At 44.5% G+C, this 20906-nt stretch overlaps 1 protein-coding gene across 2 annotated transcripts in view; it reads right to left on the bottom strand.

The window, feature by feature from the left end:
* The window catches only part of bdp1 (B double prime 1, subunit of RNA polymerase III transcription initiation factor IIIB), an 83886-nt gene extending 64742 nt beyond the window's left edge, over positions 1–19144 (bottom strand). Inside the window, exons 1-7 of one of the 2 annotated variants that reach the window (XM_033018704.1) lie at positions 18978–19144; positions 8938–9204; positions 6821–7415; positions 4402–4511; positions 3623–3673; positions 3136–3270; positions 1707–1840 (exon numbers count right to left, since the gene is read on the bottom strand). In XM_033018704.1, coding sequence (XP_032874595.1) covers positions 1707–1840; positions 3136–3270; positions 3623–3673; positions 4402–4511; positions 6821–7415; positions 8938–9200 — 1288 coding nt within the window. In that variant the 5' untranslated portion in view covers positions 9201–9204; positions 18978–19144. Of the gene's footprint in view, positions 1–1706; positions 1841–3135; positions 3271–3622; positions 3674–4401; positions 4512–6820; positions 7416–8937; positions 9205–18975 lie in introns of both variants that reach the window. The other variant, XM_033018705.1, reaches the window with a different exon arrangement.
* Between the last annotated feature and the right edge of the window lie 1762 nt (positions 19145–20906).

The following is a 20906-nucleotide window of genomic DNA, read 5'->3' on the forward strand; positions in this document are numbered from 1 at the left end:
TACACACAATAGAAATGTAAGCACATTGTCAATGGCAATATTAAGATAGGAAGATTGGTATCTCAAACCCTGCGCAATTTAGTGGAATTGGAATGTTGCAAACGCGGAATTTGATTATTTTCTGGCCAAATAATATTTTATATTAGCAGGAAAGATAAATTGTACAAGAGTGGAACTTTAAAGAAGGTAGACAAAAGTGCTGGAGAAACTCAGTGGGTGCAGCAGCATCTATGGAGCGACAGAAATAGGCAACGTTTCGGGCCGAAATTATATTGTATTGTATTGTATTGTATTCAAATTTATTGTCATTGTCTCAATTAGAGACAACGAAATGAATTTTCCTTACAGGCAGTATCATAAAAATAAATAAATAATAAATAATAAAACATATTAAAAATAAAATTGAATTAAAAAAAGAAAAACACAAACACAGAAAGTCCACGACACAACATAACACAGTGGCACCAAGGTGAGGAAGGCACCATAGTCCAGCCAGCCTCCCCTCCGATCTTCCCAAATGTTCATCCGTGGTCTGGGCCTTCCGAGCACCCGCAGTCGCCGCACCGGGCAGCCCGATGTTCAGGCCCTCACGCCGGACTGGTGGAACGCCGACGCCGATCCCCGACGGTGAACATCCTCCTCCTCAGCGGCCCGGACCTCCTGATCAGCCGCCTCCCGCAGCCGGAGTCCGCAGCTCCCGAGTCCGCAGGCCGAGCCGGGCGGAGTCGCAGGACCCCGCGTTGTTGATCAGCGCCGCCCGCGTTGGGAGCTCCGCAAACCGCAGCTCCATGATGTCGGTGCAGCAGGCCCAGCACTCCGGGCTCCAGACGGCGATCCCCGGTAAGGCATCGCCAGCCCCGCGATGTTACAGCGCTGTCCCGCCGCTGCTGGAGCCCTGGTCGATCCCGGCAGGAAAGACCGCGCCAATCCAGTAGGTAGGCCGCTGGTGGGGTGAGGACGCGACTCGAATAATAGTCGCGTCCTCTCCAGGAAGCGACCGAAGGACGGTATCCCCCTTACCGTGCCCTCTTCCCCCACATAAAGACATTTAAAAAAACATAAAAAACACACTTTAACATAACTAAAAAAACAAAAAAAAACAAAAAGATACCGGGCTGAAGGTGGAGGCTTCCAGCTGGCACCAGCGCCACCGGAAGAAACCCTTCTTCAGACTGATGTCGGGTGGGGGGGGGGGGGGGGGTTGGGAGAAAAACGGAAAAAGGAAGAGTAGGAGCCCGAGGGCTGAGGGAGAGCTGAGAAGGGGAGGAGACAGCAAGGGCTACCGGAAATTGGAGAATTCAATGTTTATGCCGCTAGGGTGCAGACTGCCCAAGGTGCTGCTCCTCCAATTTCCGGTGGTGCTCACTCTGGCCGTGGAGGAGGCTCAGAACAGAGAGGTTGGATTCGGAATGAGAGGGGGAGTTGAAGTGCTGAGCCACCGGGAGATCAGGTTGGTTAACACGGACCGAGCGGAGGTGTTCGGCGAAACGATCGCCAATCCTACGCTTGGTCTCACTGATGTAGATCAGCTGACATCTAGAGCAGCGGATGCAATAGATGAGGTTGGAGGAGATGCAGGTGAACCTCTGTCGCACCTGGAACAACTGCTTGGGTCCTTGAATGTACCTTTAAAGAACTAAATAGTGGCTTGATTCCTTTTAAATTACAGCTCCAGTGAGCAAAACATTAAACATCTCCATACTTACCTTTATCAGACCATGACTTTGTATGGGTGCTCTTTCTAAAGCTGGAATAGGTTGTCTGAGAGCCACGTTCAAAAATTGGATCATTTTCTTCAACAATATTAGATTTCTTCATCCTTAAAACCTCGACCGTTAAGCTAATTTTAAGAAAAAGAAAATGCATTTGAATTTAATGGACAATTCTATAAGGTTAATGATAATGCATATGACCCTCCCTCCTCCAAATACCACAGGCAACTTTTAGTTTAGTATAGAGATGTAGGATGGAAACAGGCGCTTTGCGCCAACGAGTCCACGCCAACCATTCATCACCTATTCACACTAGTTCTCTGTTATCCCACTTTCTCATCCATAAGGGGCAATTTACAGAGGCTGATTAACCTACAAACTTGTACGTCTTTGTGATGTGGGAGGAAACCCACGCGGTCATAGGGAGAACAGGCAAACTCCACACAGACAGCAGCCAAAGACAGAATCGAACCTGGGTCTCCGGCGCTGTGAAGCAGCAGCTCTACCAGCTGCGTCATTATGCAGCTCATGTATTGTCCATTCTACTAAATCATCTAATATTTTTGGACTACAGAAGTAAGACTACTGTTAAGCAGCATAGGGTGGTGTTGCAATCTCCCAATCTATCACATTGCAGCCCTTGCAACTTAAAAAAAAAATCTGCACTTTCTCTGTGGGTGTAACACTATATTCTGCACTACCTGTTGTATATGACTTGATTGTACTAATGTATGACATGCATGGATAGCATGCAAACAAATTCTTTCACTGCATGTGACAATAATAAACCAATACCAATTTTGTTCTGAAAAAGACAAAGTGCTGGAGTACTCAGCGGGTCAGGCAGCATCTCCAGAGAACATGTTCTCCTGGGCTGCTTCCTGACACACTGAGTACTCCAGCACTTTCTGTCTTTTTTTTTGTCTAAAACGGCGTCTGCAGTTCCTTGATATTAATTTTAAAACTTTCAACCCCCAGGAGTAAAATGTTTCTATCAATTGGTGACCTCAAGTTATAGTAGAATTAGGCTATTCGGCCCATCAAGTCCACTCCACCATTCAATCATGGCTGATCTGTGCCTCCTAATCCCACTTTCCCTGCCTTCTCCCGATAACCCTTGACACCCTTTCTAATCAGGAATCACAGTCGAAGCTCCGCGCTCGGCGGGCCGGATGATTATGGGGAAAAAGATCGGCCTGGGGACCGGATGATTTCGGGTTACGGGCCGCATTCGGCCCGGGGGCCGTAGGTTGCCGACCCCTGATTTACATCTTAAGGATCCAACCTGCGCCAAAATAGTGAATGTCATTAAAATAAACAACGCTATTCAATAATAAATCAGGCATCTAAAGTAATTAGAACTGATGAACCGTTGACCAATTAAGTGGTTAATCAGTAATGTTTTAATATTTTGGTTCAATACCTTTCTTCATCAATAATAATAGAGCCATCTTCAGCTACTTTGACTCGTGGACCCTGAATAGCATCATCAGATTCTTCATCTTCATCTTCATCTTCATCCTCATTAGCTGGGGCATTGGCACTTCCCACTTCTGGCCTATAATGCAAACGTGAAGGTACATTATAAATGCCAGTCTAAAACCTTAGCTGCTAAAGTGATAAAACTATCAGGGTAACCAAAATTTCATTCAGGTTTTACTTGACATAAATATTTTTTATAACAGCTAATATAATTTGAACGTTTTCCAAGAATGCCCAATATTCTATTTTCTCTTTTCCAATTAGTCTGCGTTTTTTTTTAAATGGCAGCTAACAGATCCCAGAAATGTATTCATTTTTTAACCCTTTATTAAAATTTGTAAAAATGAAAATCTGGTAAAAACCACTGCCACTTCATAAACATGTTATATTTAGGTTTACTTCAATAATCATCAAAAAGAGATACTCACTCTTTATTTAGAACTGGGAAAGGTGGTCTTTTTTCTTCTTCGAATGTAGATCTGCAAGGATTAGTATTCAAATAAAAACGTCATAGAGCTCACACTTAAAGATTACTGTAAAAAAGGTTAATTTCATGTCTTCACCGAGGAAGGAGTAACGTCATATTCTGCAGCAACTAAATGACCTGAAAAGTCATTCAGAAGCGTGGACTAACAATCAATCGAGTTTAAATCCCACCAATTTTAATTTTAATTTTAAGAGAATTTTAATTCAGTTAATAAACTGGAATTGGAAGAATGAGAACAAGTTTTAGTAATAACTGAACGGCTGGAGGTGCTCAGTGGGTCGCACAGCATCTGCGAAGGCAGAGGAATGAGCAGAGGAGTCCCGAGGCAGGGTCTCAACCCAAAACGTTGGCTATCTCTCTACCTGCACAGATATTGCCTGACCCACCGAGTTCCTCCGGCAGTTTGCTTTTTGCTCCAGGTTCCAAAATCTGCAGTTTCGCATCTTGAGTTTTAGAGATGATGACCATAAAACTGCTAGACTTGCAAAAATCCACCTGCTTCATAAATGTCCTTCTGGGAAAGAAATCTGTTGTCTGTAGTTAGTATGGCTTACACACACCTCCAGACCCACATCACGTAATTAACTTTTTTTTTAATTGCCATACACATTCCTTAATATCCCACTCAGTTGTCACCACATCTTGCAGAATAATTGCTGGTCTTGCCAAGTCTTACCAAAAAATTGAATGAATAAAATAAAATATTACCAGGTCACTTACAGCATTGGATTAGTGTCAGGCAGATAGTAGATGAAGTCTCTCATGGTCATTTTAGTACGTTCTGGTGGGTGATTAGTTTCCCAAAATGGAATCATTTCTTTGTGAGCTTTCTGAAATTGCCCAAAAAAAGACAAATTATTCAACAATGCATCAAACAGTTAAGAATGACAACATCGGCATGTAACAGTTAAAATACATCAGCATGGATGGAAACAGAGAATGTCAGATGGTGATAATACGTCTAAATGCAAAGTGTACATAAAATGCAACCTAAGGGATTTACATTAAATATTGAACATAATGCCATGAGTAGAATTAAGCCATTCGGCCCATCAAGTCTATTCCGCCATTCAATCCTGGCTGATCTATCTCTCCTTCCTAATCCCATTCTCCTGCCTTCTCCCCATAACCTTGGACACATGTACTAATCAAAAATCTATCCATCTCTGCCTTAAAAATATCCACTGACTTGGCCTCTACAACCTTCTGTTGCAAAGAATTCCACAGATTCACCAAAATAAATTTCTGCTAATCTCCTTCCTAAAAGAACGTCCTTTAATTCTGAGGCTATGTCCCCTAGTCCAAGACTCTCCCACTAGTGGAAACATCCTCTCCACATCCACTCTATCCAAGTCTTACACTATTCTGTTTGTTTCAATGAGGTCCCCCGTCATTCTTCTAAACTCCAGCGCCTACTGGCCCAGTGCCGACATACGCTCATCATAGGTTAAACTACTCATTCCTGGCATCATGTATGTAAACCTCCTCTGGACCCTCTCCAGAGACAGCACATCCTTCCTCAGATATTATGCCCAACATAAAATGGTACAGCACAGGAGCAGGTCTGACCTATCGTGGCTATGCTAACCATGATGTTAATCTAAACGTATTCCATCTGCCTGTACATGATCTATACCCCTCCATCCAGTTCCTGTTCATGACTGTCTAAATGCCTCTTAAATACCTCTCATCTATGCCTCTCATAATTTTGTATGCTTCACTCAGGTCACCACTAAGCATCTGATATTCTAGAGAAAACAATCCAAATTTGACAACCTCTGCTTACAACTAATATTCTCTAATACAAACAACATCAGGGTGAGCCTCTTTTGCACTCTCTCCATTCCAACTTCACCCTTCCTGTAATGTAGCTGCCAGACTTGCACACACAACTGTGATTGTCTTGCATAGAAAGTAACAGCAAAATTAAGGAATATTTACCTAAACAGAAGTAAATTAGAGAACATATTCTAGCGATCACATGTTCATAATCAAACTCAGAATTTTGGAAGATGTCAAAAATACCTAAGTGTGTCCTATAATTGCCCTCACAGATTTGGCACTTGATTAAATGTAATGACTGCAAATATACCAATTTCTTCCTTTCCCAACCTTCTTACAAAGATCAACATAAAGGTAGAATTCAAAAAATTATTTCAGGAAGAGGGAAGAGAGAGGGATGTGGAAAGGTTTAAAGGGAATTCCAAAGCTCACGGTCAAGAGAATAAGGCATACACACCAATCAGACAGTCTGAAGAAGGGTCTCAACCCAAAACATCACCAAATCCTTTTTTCCAGATATTCATAAGTTCACAGGTTATAGGAGTAGAATTAGACCATTTGGCCCATCGAGTCTACTCCGCCATTCAATCATGGCTGATCTCTGCCACCTAATCCCATTTTCCTGCTTTCTCCCCAGAACCCTTAATACCCATTCTAATTAAGAACTTGCCGTAAAAATATCCACTGACTTGGAGCTGCTGCCTGTCCTGCTGAGATACTCCAGCATTTTGTTTCCATTGTTGGAATAAACCAGCATCTGCAGTTCCTTTCGACATACAATGATGGGATGTTAGTGGCAAAGGTTAGTGGAAGGTTGCAGTGGCTAGGGAGGGTGAAGTCTAATATAAAATTTGAAAAGTATGAATTTCTTTTTGAAACACAAGAGACTACAGGTGATGGAATCTGGAGGAAAAAAGAAGCTGCTGGAGGAACTCCACAGGTCAAGAAATATTTGTGGACACAAAAGAGATAGTCGATGTTTCGTTGGTAGTCAAAAGTGCTGGAGAAACTCAGCGGGTGCAGCAGCATCTATTTTTGCACTTTTGTCTACCTTCGTAGATACTGCTACACCCGCTGAGTTTCTCCAGCACTTTTGTCTACCTTCGATTTTCCAGCATCTGCAGTTCCTTCTTAAACACAAGTCGATGTATCGTTAATATTGATTACCATCTATTGCTTACACTCATTTGACTTGATTTTCCAGAATGTTTAAATAAAAGCACAGACTAGTCGTACTGTTGCTTGCAATTGCTTCGAGCTAAATTGCTCATTTTCAGCTTCCTGGATGATTAATCAAATAATCCAGGCTTTTGCAGATTACTACTGAATCAACCTCTTAATATATAATCAAAATTACCTTCTCTTTCTTCATCTCCTCTTTCAACATTTCTCGTAATTTCCGTGCTTTCCTGAGTCTTTCAAGGTCATCTGGGACTTTTGCAGACTTTGGGCGTGCAGGCGAGACACTGGGAGACGGGACGATTCCTTTTGTTGGTGTGCTGCTGGGCGTAATCCTCTCCTTAAGTGGCGAAGACAATGTCTTCCGCGTCACTGGCACTCGGGGAGAACTAGTTCCTACAGCTGAATCTTTGTGCACATGGTTTTTAACAGGGGAGAACTGTGGTACTTGAGGAATTGGAGTTTTCTTTTCTGGCAATTTGATATGTTGGCCTGAAGAGGGTTTTCGTTTCTCTGGAGATTTGGGAAGTGCTTTCTCAGTGGTGGACGGAGCAGAACTATCTTGAATGGATGCCACATTGGTGACAGGAGCTAATAGATTTTGTTGTTGAGGAGATTTTGCTGTTAGATTGGCCGACTGCTGTGCAGACAAAGATGTGGCTCTTGGTTTGGCCAAATTCAACATGGTGGAGAAGCGCTTCCTTCTTTGCAAAGGTGCCACGGGTGATTTACCCTGTGTTGCACACACACCAGTCTTATCATTCTTCTCATTCCTTAAATAAAAAATAACAACATTTGTGACTTTTATGAACTTTTCATTGTGTATAATGCGCAGAAAAACATGCAAGAACAATCCTGTAAACATTCTTTGAAAAATCTTGTCAAATTAAAACAAACCTACATATAACTGGTAGAATAGGTAAGAGAAAACCAGCGGATGCGGCATAATTGAACTGCCAGAATGCTTTTGGTAAGCTCCCACATAAAAGGTCTACCTGTGACACCATATTAAGTGTGTTGGTTTTAGTTTGTTATTCTTAAATCAAGATTTTTTTTAATTGAAAATTACATTTTGATAGCTGTCAAATGTTTCAGAATGTTTTTTTTGAATAAGCATCGACATTTAGACAATAGTCAATAGGTGCAGGAGTAGGCCATTCGGCCCTTCGAGCCTGCACCGCCATTCAATGTGATCATGGCTGATCATCCCCAATCAGTACCCCGTTCCTGCCTTCTCCCCATATCCCCGGACTCCGCTATTTTTAAGAGCCCTATCTAGCTCTCTCTTGAAAGCATCCAGAGAACCTGCCTCCACCGCCCTCTGAGGCAGAGAATTCCACAGACTCACCACTCACTGTGAGAAAAAGTGTTTCCTCGTCTCCGTTCTAAATGGCTTACTCCTTATTCTTAAACTGTGGCCTCTGGTTCTGGACTACAACATCGGGAACATGTTTCCTGCCTCTAGCGTGTCCAAGCCCTTTAAAATCTCATGATAGCTTCAAATGCCAGCCCACCTGGGGATACCATTTCTCCTGTGGTTTAAATTCTATCTCCAGTTATTTTGGGTCCTAGGTTTCTCCGCGGAGTCTTCAGGCCTTGCCACCACTGGGCCCTGCTTATTCAATAAACACACCCATAAAAAAATCTCATAGATCAGAAATGGTCAGATGACACAGGCTGATACAATTCGTCTGCCGAAGAGGATCCTGACCCAAAACATCACATATCCATGCTCTCCAGAGATGCTGCCTGAGCTGCTGAGTTACTCCAGCACTTCAACATTTGTTTTGTTGTGAATTAATTGTCTGTAGTATCCTTTATTTAGTAAATACTGGGTATAGGTGGGTAGAGGTGGTGAGAGCAGATATTGAGGGGAGTTGTTCTAGGACGCCAGAACTGACTGTTGAGCCTTCCTGAGGTGTCGTGGGCCTAACTCAATGAAACACCAGTGAAGGGAGGTGCCCACTTGATAACCCCAATAATATACTTGCATCTACACAATCGGGTTTTTTTTAATGCGCTTGTTAACATGTAGATAGCTGCTTCTTACATATGGAGTCAGTTATTGTCCTTAGCATAAGTAGGTCTTTTCAGTTTAGTACTTTGGCTTTGGGCTTGGTTTTCTTGGTTGAGTGCTTATCCTGGATTTATAGCACAAGTAATTTGTGTATTAATTGTAATTCCGTTGTGTACCCAGCATCTGCAGTTCCTTGTGTTTACAACCTACTTAATTATTACTAGAACTATTTTTGAAGCACCATTTTTTTACCTATATTAAATAGATTCAATACTAACTTGTTAAGTGGAACATTTTCCTGCTGTTCATCTGGGTCGTCTCTCTCTTCTTGTGCAACACCTGGATTAGGCAGTGGTGTTGGTGGGAAAGACTCCGAAGCAGCTGGAAGTCCAGAATCATCTTTTTCATTGGAAGATTTTCCTTCTGAATTTAGTTGCTGGTCTGAAGTACGAGTCTTATCATCCCCCTTCAAGGCTTGTGATGAACTTCTTCCACCAGGCTTCACATTGGGCCTTATACTGAGTCTTGAACGGCGAAACATCCTGAAAGAGAGAGGAAATAATAATCTACAGAATTACACATCATCAATGGTCTTCAAATTAACTGCTCGTTAATCACTTATCAATCAATAACCACTCATAAACCACTCATACATACTTGCCTCATTATTTACCAATTCTGAATTTGAAATTAATTCTTTATTCATTTGTTCTGGGAATTACAAAATATGATCAAATATGATCAAGCAAGCAAGAATGTCATTGTCCCATCTGGGACACATGACAATAAACTCCCTTGACTTGACTTCAACAATACCCACAACAACACCTTTTAACTATTGCAATCTAGGTTTTAAATTTAAAATTATATCACATTAAAAAGATTCCAAGATTTTTATAAATTTCTACTTGTTCCAACAGGTGAATTTTACAGATTTTCTTCTGCATATATAGATTTATTTAACTAAAGTTAACTTTCTCCCAGTCTAGTACGTGCGTTTTAATAGATTAGGACGATCTTGATGTCAATACACAAGCCATTACAAATATATGGGTCAGGCAGGGCAAGCTTATTCCTGTGCAAAATGAGCCAAATGCCTTTGCCAACAACATGATTAAATACACAAAGAATGACATTGGTGGATCCAGAAAGAGCTGAAATGAATTATATACTCTGGTGAATCACAATCACAGATGATTGAGATGCCAAAATTGATTTTAAAACTGCTTTTATTTCAGAGGGCTTTTGAGCTTGATTTGTTACAAGGGCAAGGGGTCAGACTGCAGATGGCTTTGAAAGCAAAGAGGACTTTTTTTTTAAACGGCTATTGCTTAATTGGGCAGCGGGGTTGATTAGAAACTACAAGGATGACCAGGACTTTTTGTGATACTGTCGTGGTTTATAAGACTCAAAGTTTGGATAAGATGACACAGACACGGAGAATTCTTCAAGAAGACGAAAAGCCTTTATTTGCACAAATTTGGCTTGGAACATTCAGAGCCACCACAGCCTGGCCATTCTCCAAATGTTCTCCGATTCATAAATTCAAAAAGCTTTTTATTACAGCTTCAGACTTTATCTTTGGCTGCTAGGCATGCATGTTTCACTAACCTTAATCTCTCACTGTCCATGCCCTTTAACTTTAATCTCTGAGTCTACTATGGTGTTCTTAGCTAAAGCAAAATAATAAATAAAAAGCAACTTGTTTGTGTGCCTTGAAGTCTGATCACATAAAAATAGCTGACATCTGCGAGCTTTACTAAATGTTTTAAACATATTGGTAAAATTAAGAAGTAACGTGTTTCTTCTATATACATTCTATAATATTTCACCTCTGTATAACCTTCATCAGCTCTGCTAGTAGAGCAAAGGTAGATGGAATTTAAGCCTGATAAGTGTGAATTGATAAGACTTTGAGAGGACTGATAAGGCTGGGACATACACAGTAAATAATAAGGCCCTAAGGAGCATTGAGCAATACAAGTATCTCCAAAGGTGGTATCATGGGCAGATAAGGTGGCTAATAAAGCTTGTGGGATGCTTACCATCATTTATAAAGGTAAGATTACGATACAACCAAAACTGGCTAGGCCACAGCTCAAGTACAGCAAACAGTTCTACTCTGCTCACTGTCGGAAGCATGTGATAGCACTGGAGAGGATGCTAATACCTGGGTGGGAGTCTTTCAGTTATGAGGAGAGGCAGATAGACTGTGAATTTTCCTTGGAGTTGAGAAGGCCAAGGGGATACCAGATTGAGAAACTGATTACAAAATTGAGAATCGTAGATGGGTTGTAAACTGCCCAAGCAAAATGTGAGGTGCTGTTCCTCCAATTTTCCTCATATTTTTGCTTGGGCAGTTTACAACCCAGCAGTATCAATTATGATTTATCTAACTTCAAGTAACCCCTGCATCCCCTCTCTCCCCGTCCCTCCACCACCCAAGTCATTATATCAGCTCTTGTTGAGTTTCATTGTCTATAACTCGTTTTCACCCAGCCCACGGCTAACAATGGCCTGTTTCATTTATCATCGTTACTTTTTTGCATATCTTTCATTCATTCATTTGTTCCATATCCCTCTATATAACTGTCTATATCTCTCGTTTCCCTTTCCTCTGACTGAACGTCAGAAGAAGGGTTCTGACCCGAAACGTCACTAATTTTCTCCAGAGATGGCTGACCCGCTGAGTTACTCCAGCTTTTTGATCTATCTTCGGTGGAAAACTAATGACTTTAACTAAGTGGGAAAGAAATGCAACGAGCAGAAACAGTTCCTTCAAGGGCGGCTTAGTGGCAAAGCAATTATCACTGCTGACTCACAGCTCCAGCAACCTGGTTCAATCTGCTGCCTGCATGCAGTTTGCAAGTTCTGCCCTTTCCTCCCCAGGCTTCTAACAAATGTTTACATCCCAAAGAAATGCTGGTAAGGTTATTGGCTATCACAAACTATCCCATAGTGTAGGCTGACAAAAAGGCTGGAGAAACTCAGCGGGTGAGTCAGCATGTATGGAGCGAAGGAAATAGGCAACGTTTTGGGTAGAGACCCTTAGTGTAGGCTGATTTTTAAAAAGTGAAGCAAGAAAATTTGGTGAACATGTGACAGAAAATAACTTGCAGCATTACAGGAAAAAGGAAAGTGAGAATGGAAGTGATAAGATTTCCCAGCTAGGAGCCAGCACAGACCCAATGGGTTGAATGGCTCTGATCTCAATAAAGCAGCAAACAACAAAGACCCATATTATCCTAGCCATGCTCTCTTCTCACTGCTATCATCAGAAAGAAGAGGCAGCAGCCTGAGAACCATGACCTCGAGGCTCAAGAACAGTTGCTTCCTGTCAACCATCAGGATCGTGAAACACACTGCGCAAAGATCTTTAAGAATTTGGACTTATTATTGGACGAATTTGGTTGCATTATGGTACTTCAGTTTTCAATATAATGGTCCAGTTACCGAGTATTACAGTTAATGTAATGTATCACTGATTATTGTATTTATTTGTTATACAGTTATATACAGTTTTAATCTGTATTCTTCGATACAGCTGCAGACAAATGTGAGAACAGATGGAGATCGCTGATGATTTTCAGCATTCAATTCCATTCATGACTCATCCACAAATGAACCACACATACCTGCATGCAACAAGGACTAGACAACATCAGGTACTTGCGGTGCCTGGCACCTTGGCACCTTGGCACCTTTTCCATACAGGAAGGATGCCATTAAGCTGGAACGTGCACAGAAAATATTTGTAAGGATAATACTAGAACTGGAGGGCTTCAGTTATAAGGAGCAGCTGGATGGGCTGGGGCTTTTGTTCCCTGGAGCATTGGGCTGAGAGGTGACTGGATACCCTCTAATAATAATAATAATAATATCTTTTATTGTCATTGCACAGAGGTGCAACGAGATTTGGTATGCAGCTTCCATCCGATCGTCATAACTTAAACAACTAATAACATTTAGAAACCCCGAGAAACATGATTTATATAAAAAAGAGAACAGCAAAACAGTCTAAAGTCCAAATATATCCGTGCCGGGTCGATGTGCGTGAATACAGTTCATGGGGGTGGGGGGGGGGGGGCACTCAGCAGGGCCGGTTCAGAGCAGCTATAGCTCTGGGGATGAAGCTGTTCCTGAGTCTGGAGGTGCGGGCGTAAAAAGCCTTGTAACGTCTGCCGGAAGTTAGGAGTTCGAACAGACTATTACAAGGGTGTGAGGAGTCTTTGTGGATGCTGACGGCCTTCCTGAGGCACCATGTGTGGTAGATGCCCTCCAAGTCTGGTAGCTGTGTCCCAATAATCTTCTGCGCTCTGTGGACGACGCGCTGAAGAGCTCTCCTCTCCGCCTCCGTGCAGCTGAGATACCACACAGAGATGCCATATGTTAGTATGCTCTCTGTGGTGCAGCGGTAGAAGGATGACTTGAGAATTAAGGGACAGAAGTTTAGGGGTAACATGAGGGGGAACTTCTTTACTCAGAGAGTGGTAGCTGTGTGGAATGAGCTTCCAGTGAAGGTGGTGGAGGCAGGTTCGATTTTATCATTTAAAAATAAATTGGATAGTTATATGGACGGGAAAGGAATGGAGGGTTATGGTCTGAGTGCAGGTAGATGGGACTAGGGGAGAATACGTGTTCGGCACGGACTAGAAGGGCCGTGATGGCCTGTTTCCGTGCTGTAATTGTTATATGGTTATATGGTTATAAGGCTGTCAGCAGCTGTTGGGGCAGACCAGTCTTTTTCAATAGGTACACAAAATTGCAGGGGAAACTCAGCGGGTGCAGCAGCATCTATGGAGCGAAGGAAGTAGGCGACGTTTCGGGCCGAAACCCTTCTTCAGACTGATGGGGGGTGGGGGGGGGGGGGGAGAAGGAAGGAAAAGGGGGGGAGGAGGAGGAGGAGCCCGAGGGCGGGCGGATGGGAGGGTGAGAGGAGACAGCTAGAGGGTTAAGGAAGGGGAGGAGACAGCAAGGGCTAGCAAAATTGGGAGAATTCAATGTTAATGCCATCCGGACGCAAGGTCCCCAGACGGAATATGAGGTGCTGTTCCTCCAATTTCCACTGTTGCTCACTCTGGCAATGGAGGAGACCCAGGACAGAGAGGTCGGATTGGGAATGGGAGGGGGAGTTGAAGTGCTGAGCCACCGGGAGTTCAGGTAGGTTATTGCGGACTGAGCGGAGGTGTTCGGCGAAACAATCGCCCAACCTACGCTTAGTCTCCACGTTTTCAATGTTCTTAGGAAGAACAGTCGTTGCTGTGCCTTCTTGACCAGCGCAGCAGTGTTGGTGGACCATGTGAGGTCCTCTGAGATGTGTGTGCCCAGAAACCTAAAGCTGGACACTCTCTCCACACTGTCCCCGTTGATGGAGATTGGGGCGTATTCCCCATTATGTGTCCTCCTGAAATCGATAATCAGCTCCTTGGTCTTGGAGGTGTTTAGGGACAAGTTGTTACGTGAGCACCAGTCCGCCAGGTTCTGCACCTCCGCTCTGTAGTTTGTTTCATCACCGTTGGTGGTCTGCCCAATCACCGTTGTGTCTTCTGCAAACTTGACAATGGTGTTGGTGTCAAATGCAGGAACACAGTTGTGTGTGAAGAGGGAGTAGAGCATGGGGCTCAGTACACAGCCCTGTGGTGTGCCGGTGCTCAGAGTGATAGTGGAGGACAGGTACGGGCCCAGTCTCACTGCCTGCGGTCGCTCCGTCAGGAAATTCAGGATCCAGTCGCATATCGGCGAGTTGAGGCCTAGATGGTGGAGTTTGGTGGTGAGCTTGGTGGGGATGACCGTATTGAATGCAGAGTTATAGTCAATGAAGAGCATCCTCACATACGTGCCCTGTCTTTCCAGGTCAGTCAGGACAGTGTGAAGAGCCAGAGAGATGGCATCCTCTGTGGATCGATTTGCCCTGTATGCAAATTGATGCGTCCAGTGAGGCAGGGATGCTGGATTTGATGTGAGATAGGACCAGCCTTTCAAAGCACTTCATGGGTATTGGAGTTAAGGCAACCGGGCGGTAGTCGTTCAGGTTGGTGACTTTTGACTTTTTCGGCACCGGCACTATGGTAGCTGTCTTCAGGCACTTGGGGACCGTTGCCAGAGATAGAGACAGGTTAAAGATCCTCGTGAATACCTCCGCCAGTTGTACAGCACAGTCCTTTAGTACCCTTCCTAAGGAAAGTAGTACCCTACCTCTAAGGAAAGGTACCAAGGAAAGTTACTCTGAGAAGTTGAGGAGCAAGTTCTCAGCCAGTGACTCGTCTTGAGTTTGGAAGGGCTTGCAAGAAATCACCAAATACAAGAGGAAAGTCGCCCGCTCTTTGGACAATCGTCAGCTGACCAACAACCTGATTGAGTTCTACTGCAGGTTTGACAAGCAGAAACGTAACCCTGGTACCCCCTCCCCCACCAACTCAGCCAGACCCCAGTCTGCAAAGACTGGACTCTTCTACACCCATTCCTCCTGAATCGCCACTTCACACCTACTTAAAGCAAGACTCCAGTCTGAAAAGACTGGACCCTTTCCCACCCCAACCAACACTTCACACCCTGAGGATCAGTCTGAGGAAGGGTTTCGGCCCGAAGCGTCGCCTATTTCCTTCGCTCCATAGATGCTGCTGCACCCGCTGAGTTTCCCCAGCAATTTTGTGTACCTTCACACCCACTCATAGCCTGACTTCAGTCTGCAAAGATTGGGCCCTTCTACACCCACTCTTCCCCAATGACCACTTCACACCTACTTAAAGCAAGACTCCAGTCTGAAAAGAACTGGAGCCTTTCCCCTCTCCAATCACCACTTAACACCCAATTACCCACACGCTCCATGCTGCACAACATACACACATGTTCAACCAGTCCCTGCAAACCTGTACTGTCCCTGCCTGCTTCAAAGCCTCCACTATTGTCCCTGTACCAAAATAGGCAAGTATTACTGGTCTTAATGATTACAGGCCTGTCGCACTGACCTCTGTAGTCATGAAGACCCTTGAAAGGCTTGTGCTGGCCAAGCTGAAAAAAATCACGAACCCCCTACTGGATCCTCTGCAGTTTGCATTTCGGGCCAATAGATCTGTGGATGACCCAGTCAACCTGGGCGTACACTTCATCCTCCAGCTCTGCATTCAACGCAGTTGGCTGTGCCTGAACCCCTCTGACGGTGGATCACCAGCTTCCTGACAGACAGGAAGCAGCATGTGAGGCTGGGAAATCACATCTCGACCCGCAAACCCTCAGCATAGGAGCACCACAAGGCTGCGTACTCTCCTCTCCTTTACTTTCTCTACACCAATGACTGCACCTCCACTGACTCCTCTGTCAAGCTTCTCAAGTTTGCGGACGACACAACCCTGATTGGACTGATCCAGGATGGGGAGGAATCTGCCTACAGACATCTGTCACAGCTGGCGTCCTGGTGCCATCGCAACAACCTGGAGCTCAATGCTCTTAAGACAGTGGAATTGATTGTCGACTTTAGGAGAGCACCCCCTCCCCTCACCCCACTCACCATCAACAACACCACAGTCACATCTGTGGAGTCTTTTAAGTTCCTGGGACCTTAAATGGGGGGCCACCATCGACTCCACAGTCAAAAAGGCACAACAGAGGATGTACTTCCTACGGCAGCTGAGGAAGCACAATCTACCACAGGTAATGATGGTCCAATTCTATACGGCCATCGTTGAGTCTGTTCTCACCTTCTCCATCATGGTCTGGTTTGGCTCAGCCACCAAGCACGACACCTGGAGGCTGCAGCGAATCGTCCGATCAGCTGAGAAGGTTGCTATTTGCTGCAACCTTCCCTGCATTGACGAACTGTACACTGTAAGGGCCAGGAAGTGACCGGATAAGATCATCTCTGACCCCTCTCACCCTGGCCACAAACTCTTTGAATTACTTGCCTCTGGAAGGCGACTCCGGACTGTCAAAGCTGCCACAGCCAGACATAAAAATAGCTTTTTTCCAAGAGTAGTAGCTCTACTCAATAACCAAATATCTGTAGCCTCCTTTTGCTCTGGTATTTTGTTTAATTCACATGTTTAATCAATAATGTTTTATTATTAATGTTTAATGTTTTATGTGTCATTCCTAACTGTCACTGTATTTCATGTTGTCACTTGCGGGCTGAGCACCAAGGCAAATTCCTTGTATGTGAATACCTGTCCAATAAACTTATTCATTCATTCAATACTAATGGATTACAAATGATAATACAGCAAGTTCAAAATAGCAGTTGCAATCATTTGAAGACACCTCAATTGTCATTGTCAAGAAAATAATCCAATGATGATTTCAATGTTTGTTCATAGAAAAATTTACACTCCAGCCATATCTCGAAGCATTCATGTGCAGATTTAAGGTGAGAGAGGAAAGATTTAAAGGGGACGCGAGGAACAACTATTACCACTGAGGATTGTGGGAAGTGGAGTGAGCAGTCAGAGGAAGACTTAGAGTGCAGTTACAATGTTTAAAACAACAAAACACCAGGCAAACTTCACATTTATTTTTCAAAACAGTGCCTGGAGACAACAAGTCTTAAAGGGCCTGTCCCATTTGGGCGTTATTTGCGCCTCATTTACGCGTAATATGTAAAATAGGTCGACGCATGGTTACAGACGTCGACTCACGGTGACATAACCATGCGTCACCTCGCGATACACGTGAGACGCCAGCGTGCAACGCCAATGCATCAGTGTGCGTAGCCAATGCGTAATCGATACGTCACGCAGGATTTCATTACACTACGAAATTTGTATGACTAAGGGGAAAATAATTTTGTTGTCTCTTGAAGACAATGACAATAAATCAAATCCTGGAGCGTCGCGCGATACCGCGCACCACCATGCACGCGCTGACCTATTTTACATATGACGCGTAACTGAGGTGCAAATAACGGCCAAGTGAGACAGGCCCTTTACTGTCAAGACTGATCATTCAACTTTTCTAAGCCCCTAATGATTTTACAGTGAAAATCAGCAGTTATCAGGCCACTGAACCATCCTATCCACCTCTGGAGAGCGGTCCTGAACCACTATCTACCTCACTGGAGTCCGAAGGGTCTCGACCCGAAATGTCACCCATTATTTCGCTCCAGAGATGCTGCCTGTTCCGCTGAATTACTCCAGCTTTTTGTATCTACCTTCGGACTATTTTTAATTGGACCTTGTGCTAAACGTTATTCCCTTTATTATGTATCTAGGCGATGTGGACAGGTCGACAATAATGTCTTTCTGCTGACTGGTTATGATGCAAAAGAAAGCTTTTCACTGTACCTCAGCACACGTGACAAACTAACCTAACCTGCAGAACTGAGTCTTAAATAATTACATGAAATTTTATTCTGATTGTAAGTTGACAGCTATGGAGTGGAACTGTGGAGTGGTGTGGATGTCCCCCACCTTCACCTCTCCTGTCTCCTATAACATTCCCACACACCCATCCACTCACCTTGACTCTATTGCCACTTCGCCAAGTTATGGAGGCCAAATAACATGGCAGCACATCTTTAGGATGTGGGAAGGGGCTGAGTCGTGAATTTTAATCGACACCGTACGTGTGGGAAGAGGGAGAGGTGCTGCACCCCCGTAGCCAGGTAGTATTGTGTCCACCTGCTTGTGTGCACTCGCTTGACTCACCTTCATAAGGCAGCGGTGGAGCTGCTCCCTTACAGCGCCAGAGACGCGGGTTCAATCCCGACTACGGGCGCTGTCTGTGCGGAGTTTGTAAATTTTCCCCGTGACCCGTGTGGGGTTTTTCCCGGGTGCTCCGTTTCCTCCCACGCTTCGGTTAAAATGTGTAAATTGTCCTCTAGAGTGAGTGTGTGTGTGTCCCAGTGTGTGTGTGTGTGTGTCCCAGTGTGTGTGTGTGTCCCAGTGTGTGTGTGTGTGTGTGTGTGAGTGTGTGTGTCCCAGTGTGTGTGTGTGTGTGTGTGTCCCAGTGTGTGTGTGTGTGTCAGTGTGTGTGTGTGTGTGTGAGTGAGTGTGTGTCAGTGTGTGTGTGTGTGTGTGTGTGTGTGTGTGTGTGTCAGTGTGTGTGTGTGTGTGTGTGTGTGAGTGAGTGTGTGTCAGTGTGTGTGTGTCAGTGTGTCCGTGTCCCAGTGTGTGTGTGTGTGTGAGTGGGGGGGATAGTGTTAATGTGCGGGGATCGGCGGGCCGAAGGGCCTGTTTCCGCGCTGTATCTCTAAAGCTAAACAGTCTCAGTGAGACGTTGCGCTGGGAGCCGCCGGCCCGGCCAGGCCCAGCCCAGCCTGAAGCCCCCCCGGCCCGGCCCCGCTTCAACTCCGACCCCGCGGCTTCCCCCGGGCCCGTGGGGCCTACCTGTAATCGGCGCTGCCACGTGTTGTCAGGCGGCATGGGAGCGTCAACCCCCGCCCGCCCGGACTCCAGGCACCGACACCGACACCGACAACCTCCCCTCACATCTTCCTCCGGCCACGGCCCCGGCAGCCAGACAGACAGCCAGCTGCAGCTGCGCGATCTCTCACTTAGACGGAGTCCACCGGGTCCTCCCGCTCACCCCCTCAGCAGCGCACAGCACCTTCCACATTGCAAAACATTGCAGCAGTGAGTGAGTGAGAGTCATTATTGTCACATGGAGCACCTCCCGCATTGCAAAACATTGCAGCAGTCAGTGAGTGAGTGAGAGTTATTATTGTCACATGGAGCACCTTCCCGCATTGCAAGACAGTGAGTGAGTGAGAGTTATTATTGTCACATGGAGCACCTCCCGCATTGCAAAACATTGCAGCAGTGAGTGAGTGAGAGTCATTATTGTTACATGGAGCACCTCCCGCATTGCAAAACATTGCAACAGGAGGACACGACTTCAGAATTAAGGGACAGAAGTTTAGGGGTAACATGAGGGGGAACTTCTTTACTCAGAGAGTGGTAGTTGTGTGGAATGAGCTTCCAGTGGAAGTGGTGGAGGCAGGTTCGATTTTATCATTTAAAAATAAATTGGATGGGTATATGGATGGGAAAGGAATGGAGGGTTATGGTCTGAGTGCAGGTAGTTGGGACTAGGGGAAAATAAGTGTTCGGCACGGACTTGTAGGGCAGAGATGGCCTGTTTCCGTGCTGTAATTGTTATATGGTTATATATGGTTAACACAGTGAGTGAGAGTCATTATTGTCACATGGAGCATCTCCCGCATTGCAAAACATTGCAGTAGACAGTGGGAGTCAAGAAGAGTCTCGACCCGAAACATCGCCAATTCATTCTCTCCATAAATGCTGCCTCACTCGCTGAGTTTCTCCAACATTTTTCGTCTACCTTCCATTTTTCCAGCATCTGTAGTTCTTTCTTAAACAGTGAGAGTCAAGAGTCATTATTGTCATATAGAACAGTGATTCCTAACCTGGGGCCATATGGCAAATTTCAGGGGGGCCACAGAAAACTTTGGGGATTTAGGGGGCCACAGGTTCAATGAAAGGGGGCACTTTTTTTCCGCTAATAATGTCAGGGGGAGCCACAGAAAAATTAAAGAGCCCAAGGGGGCCATGAACTAAAAATGGTTGGGAACCACTGATATAGAGCACCTCCAGCATTGCAAAACATTGCAGCAGACAGTGAGAGTCAAGAGTTATTATTGTCATATATATTCAAATATTGTCATATTTACTAAAACGGAACAATTAAACTCTTACTTGCATCAGCACAACAGATATGTGAACATTGTCATATATATTACCAAATAATGTCACATTTCCCGAAACGGAAAAACTAAACTCTTACTTGCACAGCGGATATGTAAACATTGTATTCTGCAAAACCCATAACACAAGAAAAGTTCAGTATCGAAGATGGACACAAAATGCTGGAGTAACTCAGCGGCACTGGCTTTCTGAGTTTCTCTGGAGAGAAGGAATGGGTGACGTTTCGGGTCAAGACTCAAGTCTGAAGAAGTGTTTCCACCCGAAATGTCACCTATTCCTGTTCTATATAGATGTTGCTTGACCCGCTGAGTTACTCCAGCATTTTGTTTCTATCTTCGATGTGTCTATCTTCGATTCAGCATCTGCAGTTCCTTCCTACACAAAGTTCACTATCTACAATGCCCACCACAATGTTTGGGACAAAGACCTATCATTTTCTAATTTGCTTTTGTACTCCACAATTGGAGTTTTGTAATAGAAAAAAAATCACATGTGATTAAAGCGCACATTGTCAGATTTTATTAAAGGATATATTTACACATTTTGGTTTCACCATGTAGAAATTACAGCTGTGTTTATACATAGCCCCCCCC

This window comes from Amblyraja radiata, chromosome 3 (genome assembly GCF_010909765.2).
Source record: "Amblyraja radiata isolate CabotCenter1 chromosome 3, sAmbRad1.1.pri, whole genome shotgun sequence".
Lineage (NCBI taxonomy): Eukaryota > Metazoa > Chordata > Chondrichthyes > Rajiformes > Rajidae > Amblyraja > Amblyraja radiata.